Source organism: Periophthalmus magnuspinnatus, chromosome 7 (genome assembly GCF_009829125.3).
Source record: "Periophthalmus magnuspinnatus isolate fPerMag1 chromosome 7, fPerMag1.2.pri, whole genome shotgun sequence".
NCBI lineage: Eukaryota > Metazoa > Chordata > Actinopteri > Gobiiformes > Gobiidae > Periophthalmus > Periophthalmus magnuspinnatus.
Window position 1 is genome coordinate 20387131 of NC_047132.1, and position 21434 is coordinate 20408564.

The following is a 21434-nucleotide window of genomic DNA, read 5'->3' on the forward strand; positions in this document are numbered from 1 at the left end:
CATTTTAATGTCATACTATGGGACATTCCAGGGAAAGACATAACATCTCCATAGAGACAAGCATGTGGTGGACCCTCAAGTAGAAAAGTTACTTTGTAGGGCCTATATTCCAGCACATTTAAGATGGATTGCAGAATTATAATCTCATTCGTGTTACTGGACAGTGTTACAATGTTAATTATATTATGTTGTATATGTATTATGTAATTATGGTGACTATAAGTTTTTGTCATTTTTTTTAAACAAGATAAAAAAGTTATTGTTATGACTGAAGCTATGACGAAAATTACATACATTTTCATAAAAAGTTATTTTATATATCCATTGACTAAAAGTTCAGATATCTTGGTTGAAATAAACAAGTAAGTAGAGTAGTAGTTGAGCAAGTAGCACGGGATCTTGACTAAAACTAAACAAAAACTAAAAAGAAGTATTTTATTGTTGACTTAAAGCAGATATATTAGTTTTTTTTAAAGCTTTTAACCATGAGTTGTTTCCTCTTCACATGTACTATCAAAGTTATATGTCGAGTGATTTGTACATGTTTGAGCAATCTTTAACTGCTTATTTGTTTCTTATTCTGTAAAGCACTTTGACTTGTCCAAATTGTGCTATACAAATAAACTTGCCTTGCCTTGTTTTCAAGATGCCATATTGCCGATGAACCCCCGTTTTCTCTGTCACTGGTTACACCCAGTTTTGTGTACTTACTGTACTGTGCCAGTATCACCCGCCCTTAATCACACAGTCATTAAATTGTCCCTGTTTCTTTGTGTAGGTGTTCGGTGCAGAAAAAGAGGACTGCATCCAGTGTTTTTTTTCTAACCCAGTTCTGATTCACGTGTCACTTTGCTTTGGTTCTGTACTACAAATGTTCAATTCTAACAACATTTATTTTCAGATTAAAGTCAGGATTAGGAACAGGAATTTATCTTAAAGTGAGATTTAAACCACACAACCACATTTCAAATAGCTGCTAAACTGGGTACATCCTGGAAGATGAAAGAAAAGAGGGAATTGCAAATTTACCTAGTTTGGACTAAAGTTGTTAAAATATTATAATACTCCTAAAACATCTTATACAGTTAAGTAGCGGGAAAAAGTGGATTCAGTCTTTAGTTCCACATTAAGTTTATGACTTTAGGACCCAAGTTCTGTCAGAACTGTGCCAGGGGAAAGCATGGATCTATAATAAGAATTGGATAAGACATTCCCCCTCTGTCCTGGGACGAGATCGACTAGTGGTCACTCCATAGGTACTGCAGCCTTCGGGAGCTAGGGCAAAAAAGAAAAGAAAAAAGAAAAAATTCTCCCATAGAGCACAATGCATTTTGGGGGAATTCAAACTGCCTGTGTTTGTCTGACAGGGCATCCAGAGCTTTCACAAAGAAATGTGTAGAGATTTGTTTGCATTTCCACAACATGAACACTAAAAAAATAAATAAATAAACAAAACCCTACTTTAAAGCACTTAAAATTTTACTTTATAAGATTGAGCCCAGCTTCGCTTTAGCTGCTATCACTCTGATTGGTCAGCGTGATATCTGCTAGATGCCTCCCACCCATACATGTTTCTGACGTCTCAAGGGTGGAATGCCCATATTGAGAAGTAATGAGGAAGAGAAAATGATTATTGGACCTGTGCACCATTGAGCACAGGCCATTGAAAACAATACGATGCCATCTTGGGTTGACCTTCCAGATTTTATTGTACTTCCATGGCGGAAAGTGAGACTGCCTCCTGGAGAGGAGACAGAGAAATGACAACATCGTACTGCCCCCTAAAGGTAAGAAGAAGAACATCCAAGTAATGCAGGACTCTTTAGGCAGACCACTGTCAGTACGCCGTACTGGCACTGGTCTGCAGGGGGTGCTCATATGTGACAGTCAGGGCATCACACTGCCTCCTGGAGGACAGAGAGGATTTGTGTGATGGTGGAGCTGAGCTGAAGCTGAGCTGAAGCTGAGCTGAAGCTGAGCTGAAGCTGAGCTGAAGCTGAGCTGAAGCTGAGCTGAAGCTGAGCTGAAGCTGAGCTGAAGCTGAGCTGAAGCTGAGCTGAAGCTGAGCTGAAGCTGAGCTGAAGCTGTGACAGAGGAGGACCTCTTCTGCAGCGGAAACTGAAGCTCAACTGAAGCTCAACTTTCAATCAATAAATAATAAAGAAAAAACTCAAATTTAATTGTATTTTTTCCACTTTGCTGGTGACCATCGCAGTTGAATCATATTCAAATGTTTAGATTTTTTATATGAGCAGGAAAAAACTGTTTAGCATTAGAATAAAGACTGGCTTATTATAATACATATACATTTTTTATATAAAAAAAAATAAATAAATAAAAATAACAATGAAATCTTTGTTTGTCAAACTGTAGAAATCTAAATTTTGATGATGGAGTGTAGGTGTCATATTGGAAAAAAAAAAAATTATGCAGGCATTATGGGAATACTTTTACAAAAATAAAGTCGTAATTTTTCAAGTCGTAATGATTTAGGGGTTGATGCAAAATCAAATGAATCAATGTAAGTTATTAGACAGAGTGACAGTTTAGCTGCCACCTCTCCGCTCGTACGCATCAATCACAAACTGTTGAATGAAGTGGGCTACATCTTGTCCCTGTGGAGTGACCTGACTCCTTCTTGTAAAAGGCCTGCAGACTTGGGTTGTACCTGGAGCTCATTGGGCAGGACACAGATTGTGCTTAGAGCCACAAACAGGTGGAGGAGGCTCAGCTCTTTACCCATACTCCACTTGGCTGTGCTTCTCTACTATTCTAAAAATAGACACTTTGCATAGAGTCAGTGTTCAAAGATGTGCTCATTGTTGATAAGTTCAGGCCCTTGTTAGGGGCTTGTGGTACTATGTGCACTGGGCAGTCTCAACTTTATTCTCGTAAAATTTCAACTTTATTTTCGAAAATTGTGGCGTTTTCTGGCATCGATGTTATTCTCATAAAATTATGACTTTAATGTCAAAATCTTCTGACTCATTCTCATAGCGCCCGCATAATAAATGTTTTCAATGTGACCCGTATACTCCATCGTAACATTATGCAAATTTTAACTGAATATCTTTTAAATGGAGGGTTTTACAACCAAACCTCTGTCAGTAAAAGCATGTGGTTTGGAGCAGACAGAAGACTTTGGAGGAAGAAATTGGGTGCTTTTTGTGTTAAATAGTACTGATCAATCATGTTTATGTTCATGGAATCAATATTGAGAGCTAATTTTATTTTGATTTTAAAGATCATAAAATATATATATATTTTTGCCACATTGCCCAGCCCTATTTCTAGTTTTCATACTATTACCAATTTTCAAACTATTTTAACTCATACAGACATTCCCTTTTGCAGTTTATTAATTATAAGTATAAAATATGTTTTATTGAGAATTTATTTATATCCATCTTTTGTGGATTTGGCTTAGGCTCATAAGAAAATTTAAGAAACTGATCCATATTGCAACTGTTGACCAAAATATGTGTTGTATTTGTAATCAATATCACAACATTTAACACTTTACTTGAGTAACAAAATTGAGTACTTTATCCAGCACTGGTTGAGTGTCCCTGCACTGTTCCATCTGCTACTGGTTTGTAAACCTCTACCCACAGCGAACTTACAAAGCCTTTTGGGTTTATTAAAAACTAGTTTCAGTCGTAGGATATGGAAAATGAAGAGCTCATTCTGTTTTCTGATTGGTGGGTAAACTTTAAGTGGGACTAAACACCAGTCCTCGTAAACATGAACTATTTTTATATCCTGTAAATGGTTTTGTTTCCAGTCAAATCCGATATTTGTAACATTACAGAAACACCACTCTGAAGACTTGTCTGCTGCTGATCCCGTCTCCTTTTCAGAGGATGGCATCACTGATGAACTGAGAAAAGAGAAGAGACTTTTATAAATGAATAAATATTTACACACAATGACATCACCACATGTTCCACTGACCTGCAGGTATGAGCAGCCGGACACTGCTCACACGGCAGGTTCAAGCAGACAAGACTCAGCGAGATTGAAGCAAAAAATACAACATTTTATGACTATGATGATGATGATTTGTTTATTTCAAGCATTGGCCTAAGATAATTGTTCATACTTGTCCAAGAAAGGAGATAAATAAATAAATAAATACATAAATAAATAAATTATACTTAAGTCTCTTTACTTGAAAGGGATGAAGTTGTACTTATTTATTCCCACCCCCATGTTATGCAGGTAAAATACATTTCTAGTACGCTTCCTGTACATGTATTATAAAGTCTCACAAATCTCATTATATTAATATTTATAAATATTCACATGTACATAGCCAAGGCAAAGCAGTTACACCACTGCTTGATAACAATAATGAAATAAATACAGTGTACAGTGTAAAGAAGTTTATAGCAGCTCGCTTATGTACTGTGAAAATATGAGTTTTTTATGCTTTCTGAATTAACATTTATATCAGAAAATCTCACACATATGGGATTCTTGTATTAGAATTGTCTTCTCTCAGGTGTTAAAATGTGCACTGTGAAATGAATCCTGATTTGAAAACAAAAATAGCAAATATAATCGTAATCACAAAGCTTGTCTGAGAAAGAGAAAATATTAGAAAATATTTGATCAAAATTGGGACTCAACACAGAACTAAACTCAGATCACAAGAGTCCAAAAGCTTACCTTCAAGGACCTGCAGCCGGGTGACCACATAAATGCACATGACGGGTTAGACGACTCAATTCACTAAACTAAAACAGTTAAGTCAACAGGATTATATTTACAATTTTATTAAAGAGCTTGTTCATTTTTTTCTACTCATGTCATTTTCTACTTCAATTTTATATCCTGGTTGGCAGCAAATGTGACATGTGACACGTAAAGTCTTGTTTGATGAGCTACAACTGCGCAGATCCAATACGTATCGATCAGCCTTGATTTGAACACGCACGCTAGTTAGATTTGTATTCTACTTGCTCTGATGTCATGAGTACGCTGGTAACGGTGTAATGCCAAAAAATTCTCCCCTGCCATAATCCACCTCCCTTAGTAAACATTTCTTTGGATAGTAAAATAAAAGGAGAACGTAATGGCTTCGCACAATTCTTCATTAGTTAAATGTCTAATTGTTCAGATTATTACGTGGTTATTTGAAGTAAAACACATAAAATAACAGACACAGTCCATTACTGTTACATATCTCGTATCTCAGCACTAAGACACTTAGAAAGTGCAAACGACATAACTTGCGGTGTGGAAATTGTTTTTACTTTTTGACAGGGAGAACTTCATGGCATAACATTGTTTGTGTCACCTTTGTGGACCTGCAGCCTGGAGTAAAGTTTGTGTTACCTTTGAGGATCTGCCCTTTAAAGTATAGTCTTGATTCACCGGTTCACTTTGGAGAGGATAGGTACAGCCTGCAGGTATCTCCACCGTCTAAAGTGAACTGTACTGCTCTGTTTTAGGAGTCTGAAGCGGACCCTGTGTCCCCTGTCCCAACAGAATTATCCAAATTCATTGAATTGTCCCAGTTTTAGAAAAGAAATGTCCCAGATGTCCCTATTTTTGACCAGTTTGATGGGCAATATTACATGCTCTTTTCACTATTTTTTTTATACCCAAACCCAGGTATATCCTGGTTTTTAATTTAGAAAATCTATTCCTCATAAGCTAAAAGTTATAGGTTACAACTATAGCGCTAATTTATAGAGGTAGATTTTAGTTAAATATACTTTCTTGGGAAGGCAAAACAAAATGATCACAGAACTCGTGCAGTACTCTTTTGTATTTTAATCCAAAATGTTCAAAATTAGGAACACAGTCTGGTGAAAAGTTCACCATAACTTATCAAGTCAAAAATGAGTCCTGCATATATAATAGTAAATGTGGTGAACAATTGCATGTTACCCCAGGTAGCTATGAGCTTTCCAAATGCTGCCCCTAGTGTTACCACCAGGCCGGCTGCTCGTCCATAAGCCTTTATGACTGGTACTGCTACTGCCACACACATGTACACAGACACTGCCACCATAAACACAACTTCCTGCGAGGAATGGCATTTATACATGATATCTGTGACAATACTATATAGACTTACTCCACAAAATACAGCATCAACAAAGACTAAGGAACTTTCAAACACGGCTCTGATGGTCACATAAGGACGCAAGGCTAATGCAATGATGGCCCCAACTATGGCCCCAGTGATAAATACAATAGAAAACTGTTGCACATCCATATTTAGATCCAAAATACAGGCTTATACAGAGATTTGCTAAGATCAAGGTTCTATAGGAAGTATGTGGATGATCTGTTGGATTGTTCAGCTGCCTCCAGTGTAACCTAAGAGGAAAAATTATATCTGAAATATAAACAATCAATCAGTGGTGGTTCTCAGTTTTGTTACTTATACAAAAGTGCAGATACCAGGGCAAAACATACTCATGTGAAGTAAAAGTATCACATGAAAAAGTCTACCTTACCAAAAAATATTAAAGTACCCATTTAAAAATTTACTTAAAAAGTGAAAAGTGAAAGTACTTTGCACAGGTGTAATGAGGCTTCAAATGTGGTGATTTTGATAAAGATTTGTGTTGAGGTTTGGTCAACAGAAAAAATTGAATCAATAGTTTTTGTAGCTGTTTTCATTTGTATATTTTTTTGTTAAAAATAAACTCTTGGCCTTTTCAGCAGGTCCCAAGTAACAAAAAATACTTTTAGTTTTCAGTCCTGTTCAGAAATATAGTGGAGTAGAAAGTACAGATACGTGCTCTCAAATGTAGTAAAGTAAAAATAAAAAGTATCCTCTTTATAATTTACTTAAAATACAGATATCTAAAACGTGTACTTAAGTACTGTACTTTACTACCTTTACTTTATTATGTCCCACCACTGTAAACACGCTTCATCTCAAACATGCTTCATCTCAAATGGTTCATATTGATATTTATTGACAAAAAAATTTTCACACTCACCTGGACACATTCAGAGAGTAGAGTTGTAGGACACAACAGCTGAGGAAACATGAAACAGCCAACATTTGGGTCAGTAGTTTAGAAAATATTTGTGACAGATAAGCCATTGTCTTTATTTTTATTATAACAACATATGTTTGATGTCATAATATATTTCTGTAGTGATAACTGATGAGCATGTTAGTGCCAAAAACAAATCCACACCTCTAACCCAATTCTGCTTCCTGGGTGTTACATATACCTCTACAAAATTAAATAAATACATTAGTGATCAGCTTGACCTGACTGACTTGATCAAATGTGTTAATTACAACAATTATGTAGGCTCCATATTAATTTCAAGTTTAAACGAGTACATTAAAAAGACATGGCCAACAGAGAGACTGAAATATGTCTTACCATCAAATGGCTTTAAACAAGCTCAGCTGGCTGACCATGGTTAATGTGTAACCAGAGAAGGTTAAGGTCCCTTCTATAATAAATTCAGAGCTGGATCTTCCTGTATGTAGGCTACGCAAATTACATAGGCCCCGCCTCCTGAAAGTTGTACCACTCTTGTCTGTTTGTCACATGTCTAAATGTAGTTACTGGGCCCTGGTTTGCTCCTCAGAGTAAATATCACTTGATTGGTTTCAAAGTGTTATGTTGAAGGATTCATTTGTACCACACACTCTATAACACAGACACTATAAATGTTATCACACTTGAGCCAGCTGGAATACATCAGAAAAGTATCCTTGTGTATTTGTTGTGGCTATTGTTGATCTCAGCTTCTATTTAGGTCTGTCACGCTGAGTACTATACGGACTTATCCTTCAATACATAACAGATGGAATAATGATTTTTTCTTTTTTTTTTTCTGTACCATGATGAGATTTGAGCTGTAGAAGGTCGAATTATGAACTTCTATGACTCATTATAGACACAAATGAACTACCTAAGTCCTGCATTTTCTTATTTATTTATTGCAGTTCATATTTTTGTAACAATTTTGTACATCTAATATACTGTTTTAGGGATAATTCTGCTTTATGGTTTGATTTCAATATTATCTCTTATTGTCTATATTTACTTCAGCAATATATCGCATTTCAAAATATGTTATTGTGACAGGCCGACTTCTATAAATGCCTTTGTACTTCATTGTCCTATGTGGTTATTACAGATCTGTTTAGTGCAGATGATGACAGCTGTGTGCGTCATGTTTTGAAATAATAATCAATAGACCGAGTGGCACTGATGTGGCATGACAAATTTTGCTTAGGGCCCCTTGAAGGTTAGATCCGGCTCTGAATAAACACCTCAGGTAAGTCTGGCCAGAACAGGGGACAAAGGCAAAGAGAGCTTTTTTTAGTCAACAATCTTTTAAAAATACATTCTTCTTATTTTTAGCTTAAGGTTTGCCAATCACAAGTAAACCAATTGACAAACGAGTTAACTATTGTAATGTAATTTAACTAAAGGAACATAACTTAACTAATCCCAACAGAACTCAAATGAGTAAAGTCAAACCAAATGTTAATAATGAACGAAAATCTACATGTACAATGAGCTGTAGCTGATCCGCAACATCACTGTATGAAATGTATCTATAAGAGACTACTTCAAAAACCTGCCAGAATACCCCACCCGCTTGTTAATGATTGATACCGGAACATTTGATACCAGATCACATGACTGCATAAGGCTGAGGACTAGCTGCACCAAAACTGAGATGGGATAGAGGCTTTTAGCTGTTTTAGCTTTCACAAAAATGGAATACACCCCAAGGAAAAGCAAAACTGGATACTTTGGTGGCACAATCGCAATTTAATAATCTGGTAATGAACGTTTATACACACACCTGCACCAGTTTTTAATGTTTTATATGGACTTGTATACTTGTTTGTTTTTGTGCTGTATAAAAAAGGTAAAGAAAGAAGGAAAGAAAGCTACACTCTAGACAAATTATTCTCAAACTGGGGTTCAGGGCTCCCTGGCGTCCCTGGGTCATATTTTGGTAATTAAATTTTTCTTATTATATAATTCTAAACATGTAAAGCTTTTGATGGAAACTGGTAAATAAACAGTAATAAAGGTTAATCTTCACTTGAGTAAGTAGTGGGATAATCCTCTAACACTGCAGTTCTGTTTTTTATTTAAAAAAAACAACAACAAAAAACTGCAATATATACATGCAATATAATCCACCGGCGAATTGTGTTCACTTTCCATTTGAACATTTGGATTAGATCTCTGTTGGCATCTGGCAATAGTGGCAAATCGACCATGTTGAAATGATTAATTGTACGTAACATGACACTAACAGGTAGAGTCCTCAGTACGGGATACATGAATGAAACTCCGGGTACATTTTGATGTGCAGACACCATTAAAACATCAGAATAAGAATGAATAAATACATTAAAAAAACTGTCAAAAGCTTAAGTTATCTTGTAATGAACGACGTGGAACGAATCCTTCTCAACTCCCTGTCACTTTGTCATCATAACGTCATAATACGAGTCGATATCTGCCTATATTAGCATTTTGAAGCTAACACAGCGAAGAGTGCGAGCCAGTGAACGCGTGTGTACACTAGCGCCACATGCGATAACATTCTCCCATTTCTTTTGCTGGAAATATTTATGCTCCATCCTCATCTGAGCGTGCAGTTCAAACAGACCGGGTACCATGTTTCCAGACGCGCTCGGACTCCCGGGGGGCCTTCACCTATCAAACAAAGCATTGTACACGGACCCCACCCCTCCCTCCACACTGCCCCATTCTACTTGTGTTTATATCTAGAGCTGATATCCATTTTCCAGCATCCACGTATTGCTCCCAGGTATTTATTTTTAGCCAGGAATAAAAGAGTTTGAGGAGTTTGGTGAGATGTAAATAGTTGTGATCAGGTGCAGGTGTCCAGGGCCCACACGGCACTACTCAGATGATGTTTAAATATAACATGAAAAGGATTTGGACATGTTTTAGGGTCAGTTTAGAGCAGCTGAAAAGAGAGGGATTCCAAGTTAATGTAAAACAGATTGACCGTAACACGCTATTGTCAGAATAAAAAGAAGTCTAATTCTATTCTGGACTAAGATCTCACCTCAGATCTGGTCCATTGCTCCTGACAGGTCGGCCTTGTGGCATTGAAGGATGGGTCACATGATACATTTCCCCATAAACACGTGGGATAAGCTGTTATATAAGTCTCATATAATATTACAGTCAGTGGCAATTATGTTTTATGCTGTAAAAAAAAAAATCACCCCTTTTATCTGCTTATAAACGTTCATATTTCGAAAGTTAAAAAATATTAGTTACACAGTTAATGCACATTTTATGAAGATTATGTATGTTTTGATTGGTTTATATTGTGATTTTATTGTCTTTCTTATTCTGTAAAGCAGTTTGAATTACTTTGTCTACGAATTGCGCTATACAAATAAACTTACCTTGCCTTGTTATTAGTAAAAAAAACATGAAATACCTACATTCTCTCAAGTTAGCATCGAAATCACGTCCTGACAAAAAAACTTTACAGTAGGCGGCATTGGCACAGATTGGTTGCCACATTTATGTCAGTCGGTCGTAGGGCAGCTGTGACGTAGCTGCAGAAAGTGAATTAATACCGACCTGCTGGTGTAATACAAGACATTATAGGCTTTTCTTAGACCTACTGTACTTGCTTAGTCTAACGTGGATGATGAACTGTCCAAAAGTACATTCAGATTTCCATAACTTCTTTAATACAATAATTTTAAGGACCTCTTTGAATGCCAGCTTTTCCCCTACCCCCAGGTATCCTCCTAACTGCAGCCGAATGACTGCCAATAAACCAGGGCACACACCTTTTGTTGCCTAATAAAACCTAATCATTTTTTCGTTTACCAACAATCTGTTTGGATTTACATCACTTTCAAATGTCATCAAATTGCGATAACAGGGTACGTTTTTTGACTGGCCATTGTCCACAAACTTCTTGAAAATAAGTGATAATGGTGAGAGGCACGGGACCAGTGTGAGCGGGGGTACGGACGGGGGGATGGTAGCCACTCGTTTTGGGGAGAAATCTGGAACCCATAAACTTGGGCAACGTTTCTGCCGAAGAACGTCACAGGGGCTCGCATCTGGTTGGCCCTTTGTCGCGCCTTTGTCTCCGCCTTTCTTCTTTGATGGGACCAATGGCTTCCAATCCGCTCTTCCTGTTGACTTAAGCTCAGCTGTGCACAGAAGTCCTCCAAACCAATCATGGCAGCACATGGGCGGTAGTGAGGAAGTTCAGTGGTTCCCCTCCCTTTTAAAAAGTCCGATTCTAGTTTGTTGTCTCACATGCAGCTGGGCGAGTGGGGCCGGAGCGCGGTCTGGTGTGCAGATGCTGGAAAAAAAAACTTCAACAGTTCCACGTGTGGGTGAAGAAAGCTGCCACAGCGATCCAGAAATCCCTTTGCACGGGATATGATTTATCACTGACACTTGGACAACCTTGAAGAAGATAACGGCTACGCAACAGCACGAGTTCTCCAAGTATTTTTTGAGAGACTGTGCGGACAAGAAGAAGAAGAATTGAACTTAACGCGACAGGTACTGGCAAAGAAAATTAAGCATGCGAGAAGAGGTCAAGTCCATGGATGTCCACTCAGAAGGTCAGGTGGTCTCCAGGGCAGAGATTAAGGCGAGACAACCCTCTAACACCTGTCCGGTCGTCGTGGCAACACCTGGACTCAACGCACGCAAGCGGCAAACAGGAAGCCAAGATCATGTGACAGCCATGCCCGTATCTAACGAGGGCAAACCAGGGCAAGACAGCGTTCAGATTTACACACCTAACGGACCCAAAAGAATCAAGAGAAGTCCTCAGCATCGCTCACCTTCTTCTGGTCCGTCCCTCTCGCCTGTCCCCGGTCCCAGCCCCGGAGGTTTGGGATCCCTGGAAGACTCCCACACCCAAAGAGTCATCGCCAACATTCGCGAACGGCAACGGACGCAATCCTTGAACGAAGCCTTCGCCTCTCTGCGTAAAATCATCCCAACACTGCCGTCTGACAAACTGAGCAAGATCCAAACACTCAAGCTAGCGTCACGTTACATTGACTTCTTATATCAAGTTCTCCAAAGTGACGAGATGGACAGCAAGTTAACTGGGTGCAACTACCTGGCTCACGAAAGACTTAGCTATGCGTTTTCAGTGTGGAGGATGGAAGGAGCTTGGTCGTCCATGTCAGCTGGACACTAGTGATTAGCCAAATTTGATCATGTTATTGATTTGCTGACTGGACAATGTGACGCAGAAGGTTGTAACTATTGAGACTTTTAACGCCAAAATGTATATGTAAAAAAAAAATCTATGTTTCGATCTTACTTGAGATAATTGTTATGAACTTTGAGACCATATACAACAATGGTATATTTGGGCAAACTGACACTACTTGATCATCATATAGAAATCCAGAGATGCACATTTTGAACAGAAAACTCAAACTTGGAGTAAGCAAGCAAGACCTCTGGCAAATCCCTGACTATTCCAACTCTTTTTTCCAAGTTACTTTATGGATCCCCGACCACCTCTGAACTCTAAAGACTGTGGAAAAAGCATCCGTGGGCAGCAAACTCCACTCTCTTCTCTCCTTTTTCTAAAAAACCCGAACCAAGCCCCTTTGTTTCTTGCAGTGCCAAAAAAAAACTCCTCTGCTGAATTCTTTCCTCTCGTTCTGGCCCTATTCTGCTAGCCTTGCACGAAACGCCGATACAGCCCTGCACTCCGGCGCGCTGACGAGGAGGCGTAATGAAAACAAACGATTACGAAAAGCCATGAATCACCGGTGTCACCATCAAAGAGGAAGCTGATGCGGCTCCCTGCTGCGCTCCCATAAACCACTGGGAGCGATGGAGGAGGTGAGAGGCGATTTATACACAGCAAAGAGCATGTGAATGTTGGTGTGTGCCGGAGACGTGCACTATACCGCTCGTCCAGGCAGGGTTCACAATAATTCTTGCGCTGAAGTCAAATTACTCTGTTGCACAACTTGGGAATTTTTATTAGTTTGTTGCATTCTTGGTTGAACGTGAGGAATGAAGCTGCTTAACTATTCCAAAACTTCAGCTTAGTTTAAATTCTAGTAATGTTATTGATCCCCATGGCAAAATTTCGAGTACTTTAAACGTTCGCCGGGATATTTCTGGTAATTTCCTGAAATCCGGGAATCCTACACCCACGTTTGTGTTTTGTGGTGGTTCTTGCACAGTGATAAACATAATTTTACCTTGTTAGAGCCAGAGACTGAGAGGGGCTCAGGGAATAGACACCTGGGGGCCCCTGACCCTCGTGAACTTGAGGCACATACCTGAAAAACATCCATTTCCAACCCATGTACATGCAAAGCTTATTTATGTATTCACTCACTTTGTACGACTAATGGGAATGTTTTATATTTAAGGGCATATTAACAAAAATGTTGGGCAAAAACAAGTTTCTAGAAAAAAAAAAAAACTGAAATTGCATGTCCTTATTTTGTGCAGACATGTTTATCTTCAAAACGTTGGGACAAAATGGTTTTATACAGTCTTGTGTTTCATGCTATGGATGAAGTCACTGACATATTGCTGTAAAGCACATTCCACCTGTTCACATGGTGGTACATAGCACCATTTGTTTTGTACTTTTCTGTCTGCTCCTCCAGTGTTTTTACAGTAAAGGCCGCACGTTAACACCAGAAATACACTGTAGTTCTTAAAAAGTGATGTGATAAACTCAAGGCAGGACCGAAAAGATATGTTTTAGTCATGTCAAATGTGCAAAACTGTATTTAATGATAAACTGGGAGGGTTATGTCGAAAAGGAAATCTAAATTTTTTCAACATTTGACCGAAAAACAACCTTTTACTCCATACATGTAATTCATTTCAAATTTTTTCATGTATAAATTCACTACATAATGTCTTCCACCATCAGAAACGTGTCTTTTAACTGTCTTACAAGGAATCTAACCTAGTCATTTAAGACACAAAAATGATCCTCCAGCAGGGCAAAACGTTGACATGTTACTCCTAAAATACGAGTGAACTTATAACCGTTTTTAACAAAAGATACAACAGACGACACTTAGCACAATTGTGTTAAATAAGAGGTGCAGGGAAAGTGTGGCGCACCTGCCAGGTTCAGCTCAAACTCGTGAGGTCCAGAACGATGGCAGCTGGCACAGGATCTGCTTCAAATCCCGAGCGACCACTTTCCCTCCACTGGAACAGAGCAGGAAACACTACAACCTATCATTAGAGTCCTGAGGAGTGCAGTGTTTCCAGTGTGTATGTAAGCCATCCTCTACACAGCCATAGTAAACACAATCTGCTGTGTCCGAACGCCAACCGCTGACAAGCTACACACATGACATTTAGGGGCTTTTATTTGGCTCAGAATAAAAGAGAACATGCATTTAGAATTGAATACGCGAGGGAAGCCGATTTTAGCTTGGAAGATGTTTTTTTTTACGTACAGTTTGGATTATAAATTTAAAGTTGTTTTTTTTTTAAGTGATTTTTATTTTGCGTAGATTCAGACACACACATTCCACACTTGTCAAATCTATTATTTTGTATTTATTTATATAGCACACTTGCGTTTTGTTGCACTGGAAATAGCAGTAATGGCATGAAACATATGAAGAGCTAAAGGAAAAAAGAGTTATAATTTTATTTAGCTTAATTCTGCGAAGAAATGTCACTTTTTGCATATTGGTTGCATGTTAAAATATTTTGAATTTTAAATTGTAGATGAGTTCAGTTCAGTTTATGTTTTTTTTTTTTTTTTTTCACTCACTCGAGATATTTGAGGTCTCTCCTGTAAAAGAGATTACAATTACAGAGATACAGTTTGCTTCATGAAGTAAAATACAGTGGATGTAAGACCAAAACAGACAGACCAGTTTGTATCAGGTGTAGGTTATCTTTATAAAAATGAAGAAATAATCATTTGATAACTTTCTAAAATAGTATATCTCGTTACTAGGCCTTACTCTTTTTTGGCGTTTGGCACTGGAATGGTCTGTCTTCTCTTACACTGTAGTTTTCTGAATTGTTGAGTAAAATTTGTCAGATCATCTTGATAGGTTAACCACACTGAGTTATGGTGTAGAGTATGTCCAGTGCTGGCATTACAGTCCGATTACCTGACTGTGTCCTCAAAGTACGGAAGCCTAATTAGACTAATTCAAAAATTGGCAAATAACCGTAGGCCTTTGTACTTTGGTGCCTGTTTGCAATTATCCATGTTTTACTCTCCATAATGGTAACACTGGAAAATGTGAAAATGTTCCTTGTCAGGTGCCCCATGTATGACCTCCCTCATGTTGCACAGATACTGTACACGCGGCGCTTCAAACATTAGCTTGTGTCATCGCTGTTAGCCGAGTGTACAAAATTAGCACATTCTAAAGTTTTCCTTCTGCCTTTTGTCTTTCCAGATGCTAAAGTCACTGCGTCCTCACAAACAAATGTGCTTCGATTCTTCTGCTGTAATGGACCGCTGCAAATGGAACTATTTATGGACTTCAAAGGCCTCTGACAAATAGTTGCCCGCATGTGGAAAGACGACATGTTTGGCCCAAAACGCAGCCAAACCGACATCCTGGGAGAAAATACCAAAGTTCTGTGGAGGACTTTGATATAAAGTTTCATGATCATCAATGCTGTTGTGGTTGTGTGGACTGGAGCAGCCATTTTGTGCCATTCCATTAACTCAAATAAGTAAATAAAATATATAAAATATTTTAAGTCATTTCCTTGTGCTGTACATTCTGTTCTCTAGGCGTATAAGAAAAAAAATATCAAATCTATGTTTCAAATTACCAGTAGCATTCAAATGATTTACAAATCTGTGTTCTTAGACCTCAGGATGATGCAGGATGAACACCTGACAGCTGTTTTTTTTTTTTTTTTTTTTTTTTTTTTTACAAAGTACAAAGTGAAAATAAAAGCCTGTGTCAGCAAAACAAATGCTTGAAAATTTGAAAATGACCTATGGAAATTGCTGGCAGTTAAATAAATAAATAACAAAACTCAAAAACTTATTTAAAATTACAATTTTACTAGACAACTGCTGAAAACCAAACTCGAAAATTATCGGTGACATATTAGTTGGCCATTATATCAAGCTAATATTTGCTAATATTTAAAGTTGCATTGTGCACCTTTGAGGCTGATATGTTAAAAAGGCAAATATTAGCTCAATATATTGACAAAACTAATATATCGAGCTAATATATGGAGTTAATATTTGCCGTTTTAACGTATCAGCCTCAAAGGTGCACAATGCAACTTTTCTTGTGAGGTTTTAGATGTCATTCCTTTGCCTGGAATGTTCCACCATATAGCATAAAACTTCTCTATTGTACATTTTTTCATGTGCAAAAATACCTGCATTCTTACTGTGAGCGCGGTCTCCACATTTACCGACTCTGACCTGTAACTTACGTCCTTGTGGTGTCATCTGCTTGTATCCATGTAGACAGATTTTTCTTTAATGTGGAACAATGTAGAAAAAACAATAATGATCACCATGGAGATAAGAAGGTGACAGACCCTCAACCAGAAAGATCGCATAGTGCATCTTTAAAGCTCCATGGATGCAAATCGTGAGCAGAGGAATATGTTGTGACAAAGAGCTCTTGTGTTCATTATCAAACTGTCCTGGAATTTCGATGTGGATCTGGTGAAACTTCAGAGCAGCACCACGCCTTTAGATCTTATTGTTTCAGTTCTTAATCAGTCTCCTGCTCCTCTCCTGCTCTTTGAACCAGGACATTTGGAGCGAGAACATTCATCCACATGGGGAATGATGCTTGGCTGTCTCACAAACAAGTTTAAGGTAGAGATGTAATCTAGAATCTCAAAACGATGTACTGTAAACCGCCGCTGTTTGTACATTATGGATGCGTTCTCAAACAGTCATAAAGTATAGAAGTTTGTTTGGATTTAGCTTTTTGTTTTCATTTCCCTGCATTCTATTCCCACATACAACAGCTGATATTTAGATTGCATTTTCGAAATTAACAACACTAGACCGTCTTTCATTCCTGCATCCATGAGTTTAATTTTTGCACCTTTTTTTTTTTTTTTTTTTACACAACAGTACCATGCCAGGTGTCTTCAAATTTATATTTTTCTAGGTCAGCATTGATAGTGAACAGTTATTTCACTCTAGCCTCAGTAGATCAATCTGTCACCTTTAAATTCTCACTGTCCATTGTTTTTAGAGTGATGAAAACTTAGCACTGTTGCCATAGCGATTGACAACAGGAAGCTCAAACCGATGAAAAACATCTTTTATATCTCTGAAAATGTTATGCTTTCCAGACAGAAAACAGCTTAGTCCATTGGGATGTGTTTGAGGCAGTTTCTGGGTCTGCCAAAGGTACAGGTTTTAATCATTTTGTTTAGGGCAAGTTGTTTACCAATTAAACAGGTGAAGCTGATTGCCAAGTTATTTTTTGGAAAGCTGCTTCTTAGGAAATCTCCCAAATATAATGAAATAAGACAGAGATCATAGTGAAAATTCTTTTAATAAGAGGAGACCAACAGTAAAAAATAGAAAATCTCTATACAAAGTAGGAAAAGTCAAGATTACATGTAAAGAACAGTATGAAACAAAGATTCCAATGTCATGTTTACACAGACAGAGTTAAGTCCAGTTAGTTGCCAATACACAGTACTGAATGCATCAAGGCACACATTGTGTATTTTGGTCTTTGAGTTTCTATTTACAGTGTATTACTAACAAGAAAATGACAACAGTAATAAAAAGGGAATTAAGAGTTGAGGCAATACTGGCCTCTATGCGTTTAAGACAAAAACAGCCACTATAAATATAATACAGGAGGTCATTACACCAAGATAAGGCTAACACTTGCAAAGGCAGTCACACAGTACACACTGTACTTGTGTATACTACAGTCACAGATGTAGGTTTACTTCATTAAAGGCCGGCGGGCAAGAAACACAGCGTGGTCAAAATGGCTGACACCTGAAGACTTGTTATTTTTATTTTAAATTATAGGCCTGTTTATATTATTGGCCTAATGTAAATGCAGTTTAACTTTTGTTTTGTGTTGAAACTTAGCACTTGTTATTTAAGATCTAAGACTGAACTGGGCAGGTTTATTTTGTCAATTAAGCTTATGTTTCTTGAGTTAACGTTTATTATTAAGGCATTTAGTGAGGACAGGGATTCTGAATTGGACTAAAACTATTTAACTGAAATGACCTTTTCCTAATTCCAATTCCCAAACCATGATTTGGTTATTGTCATTAAGGGTGCTTAAGACTGCAGACTAGCAACAATTCCTTTAATGTAAAGACTCATTTTAGGAATTATACTGCCAAATTTTAGCATTCATGAAACACAATTACATAGTTTAGATTAGGCCAAGTCTCTGGCTAAGGACTAAGGATGTTGAGCGCTTTTAATAAACAAACATTTGATTAAAAATAAGTTTCCTTTAGGTTGGATAGCAAAAGAATAAAAAAGTCAATTATTATACAGTAAATCCACAGGTTCGGATGCAGAGGGAAGGGTGCATACTCTGCTTACAGTCTTTTTGCCTTCTCGCAGGCTGTTTTTAAGGCAGTTGTCTTTGGGTGACTTCCATTAAGTGCATGTAATTATTGCAGCTACAATTCGATGGTCCTCGGCACGGCCACAGTGGAATGAACGCTCCTTTAGTCTCAGGACAAACAGTAATATACTGTACACAGGCGTCAATACTAGTGGTAGAGAAGGTCATTGTTAGGTACAGTATGTGCTTTTAAGACTCCACTGCTCGCAAATCTTGCCTACTATTCCGCGTAGCTTTGTAAGAAATACAAATCAAGTATTTCGGTCAGCATGTGTCCTAAGAACCAGATCTAAGGCATGATCAAAGGGAGAAACACAGCCGTACAAATCTTCAAGAAACCATTAAATAGGCTATACAAAGAGGAGCTTTGGGTCTGCTGATGGTTCACATTATGGACTGAACAGTGCAAACAACAAGGACCTCAGCCCTAATTCTGTTTTCTGTCTTCATCTCTCCTCTCCTCCTCTCATAGTGGTTATGCTGTTTGTAATGACATCAAATCAAATGCAATGTCCGCTCGGCTTCTTATTCACAAGTCCATTCTTCATCAAAGTGTTATTAAAAAAAAAAAACAACAACATGGAATCATTGACAGTTGAAAATGTCCTTCTGGAACCGGAAATTGGTCCAATCGTTTTAAGGCGGATTAAGGCGATAAAAGTCTGTTCCCCAAAAGGTTGTGCTATTCTAGCCTGATGTCAGTTAGCAATGACAGTCTGGTATTGCTCTTTGGTGAGGATTCTTGAGGTTTCCCAGCAGAGGTTTTACCACTGGTTTGAACTAAAGGTTTATTCGCATCGAAGTGCTACTTCTACAGGTGCTCACGTATGCCCAGCTGGCAGTGGGCATTGGTTTAATAAGGCAGGTGGTAGGGCTCACTATTGCGCCCTTTGTGGTCTCTCAAAACAGCGCAAAAAATCTATACAAGTGGGTTTCCTACATGGATTCGCTGTCGTCTTCCATTGGCTCATCGGAAAGGCTACAAACAGACAAATAAAAATGAGCTAAAAATATCATATATATCAAATATATAAAGGTCGTTTTGAAGTTTTTAGAGAAATACTTACGTCTTATTGGACAGTACCCCCACAGACAGGGAGGCTAAGGCATTGACTGCGTCCGTCTCTTCGCAGTCTCTTCTCTGGGCACACAGATAGGACAGAGGCACCGATCCACTGGAGGACTTCAAGCTCTGCCAATACTGACCTAAAAATCAAAGAAATAAATCAACAATACATCAGTGATGCTATGATTGTTGCAAGTTCAAAAGCTAAATTAAGTGATTTAATGTATTCTTTGTATTAATGTAGTCTCCATAACTGCTCTTTTTTCATCCAAGTACAATATTACTAAGAATCATGGGCAACAACTGTTTGACAGTGTCCCAGGCACTTCTCTGTTATGGTACATTTTCAAGAGTGACAAAACTGCCAATAGTAGACAGACATTGAACTATAAGGAACTGCATGACACTATCCCAAACAGTTGCTTCTGTGTCATGGTTCAATATCCCAATGGCAGAAAGGACTAAGTGGGCTATCAGTTCAAACGAAAACATGTTCCTGACTCATTGTTTGAAATCAGGTAGAGACCCTTTAAACACACACATCCACACTAGCGTTACTCACTTTGTATCTGGATAATAGTCTGCAGGGAGCGCACAGCATTGGCATTTGGTTTCTGCATCAGCACTTCCTCTGACAGTGGCTCCTGACAGATAGAGATAATGTTAATATTTGAGTTTAACTTTAGGAGTCATCGGGTTCATATCTTTTGTCCCTTGTGAATTGTATACATGTTTTGCATTTTGTCAAACATAATTGTTTCAGACCATCAAACACAGTGATATGTACAGTATATGAAAACTGAAGATCTGTTCATGCAAAGAAAGCTTGAAATTATACTGTAATCTCTAATCACATTTAATTTACAATTTAAAAATTTATTGTGAATTAGTTTTTGGACATTTCCTCCATTAATAAATGAAATAAATATTTACATACTTTACCCACTTTAATGTTTGTTAGCTAATAAATAATTACTTATACACTAATGGGCTTGTTTACTAGTAATTACAGGGTTTGCGTTTGCTATAATGATAAAAAGCTAACTTCTTCAAAAAGATTTCTGTGAAGGTCAACCAGGCTGACTAATTCCACAATGGTTGAAATAATTACTGTATGAACTATATGCTATGAGTTATGCACATTGAATACGACATGGGCTAACCACAGTATGTTATAAATGCCTCTTATGTATATCCATCCAATGGGGAGTTTCCAGGCCCCTGAACACCCATGGAAACTCCATAAACCCTCTAAGCATATCATACAGAAGTATTCTTCAGGCACTTGTCTTTTCACCTGCAGGCCCAACAGAGCTCCCACGCAGGCCTCTGAAGCGTCGCAGATGGCGGTAAGGTCGTGACCTCCTTCAAGAGCTAGCACCACCCGACCCCCAGCCAGTGCCATGAGTTGTCGGGTCAGGAAGCCGAAGCCTGTCACCGAGATACAAGTGTCAACCACAGAAAAGAAGACTGCTTACCGTAAATGACATCGTAGTAACGTCCAATATTCTTTCAAAACAAATCTGTATTTTTAACTCGGGGATCCTCCCACAGCAAACTAGCAACTACTCATTACTGTAATTATGGCCCGACAACTGGGCTTTGAGCCGTAATAATCTAATAATATCTACGGAGGACCGCGAGGAAGACTAGAGAAGAGGGAACGTGTGGTGAGAGGACGTACATTTGGCAGAGACTTTGTAGCCTCCCAGTGGAGCGGGGTTACCCTCCGCAGCATCGAACCCGGACGAGACCAGCACAACATCAGGGGAGAACTCCTGAGCAATGGGCATTACCACAGTTCTGTAA

At 38.2% G+C, this 21434-nt stretch overlaps 2 protein-coding genes across 4 annotated transcripts in view; one reads left to right on the forward strand and one right to left on the reverse strand.

Moving 5' to 3' along the window:
- The first annotated feature begins 11247 nt into the window (after positions 1-11247).
- LOC117373589 (twist-related protein 2-like) lies at positions 11248-15723 on the forward strand. Its single transcript, XM_033969649.2, has 2 exons — positions 11248-12845; positions 15410-15723. The coding sequence occupies exon 1, from the start codon at positions 11557-11559 to the stop codon at positions 12184-12186; it is 630 nt and encodes a 209-aa protein (XP_033825540.1). The 5' UTR covers positions 11248-11556; the 3' UTR covers positions 12187-12845; positions 15410-15723.
- A 1764-nt stretch (positions 15724-17487) lies between these two features.
- The window catches only part of hdac7a (histone deacetylase 7a), a 62782-nt gene continuing 58835 nt past the window's right edge, over positions 17488-21434 (reverse strand). For all 3 annotated transcript variants that reach the window (XM_033969165.2, XM_033969167.2, XM_033969166.2), the window contains exons 22-26: positions 21310-21428; positions 20923-21056; positions 20188-20269; positions 19627-19765; positions 17488-19538 (exon numbers count right to left, since the gene is read on the reverse strand). In XM_033969165.2, the coding sequence (XP_033825056.1) occupies positions 19496-19538; positions 19627-19765; positions 20188-20269; positions 20923-21056; positions 21310-21428 (517 nt within the window). In that variant the 3' untranslated portion in view covers positions 17488-19495. The remainder of the gene's footprint in view (positions 19539-19626; positions 19766-20187; positions 20270-20922; positions 21057-21309; positions 21429-21434) is intronic.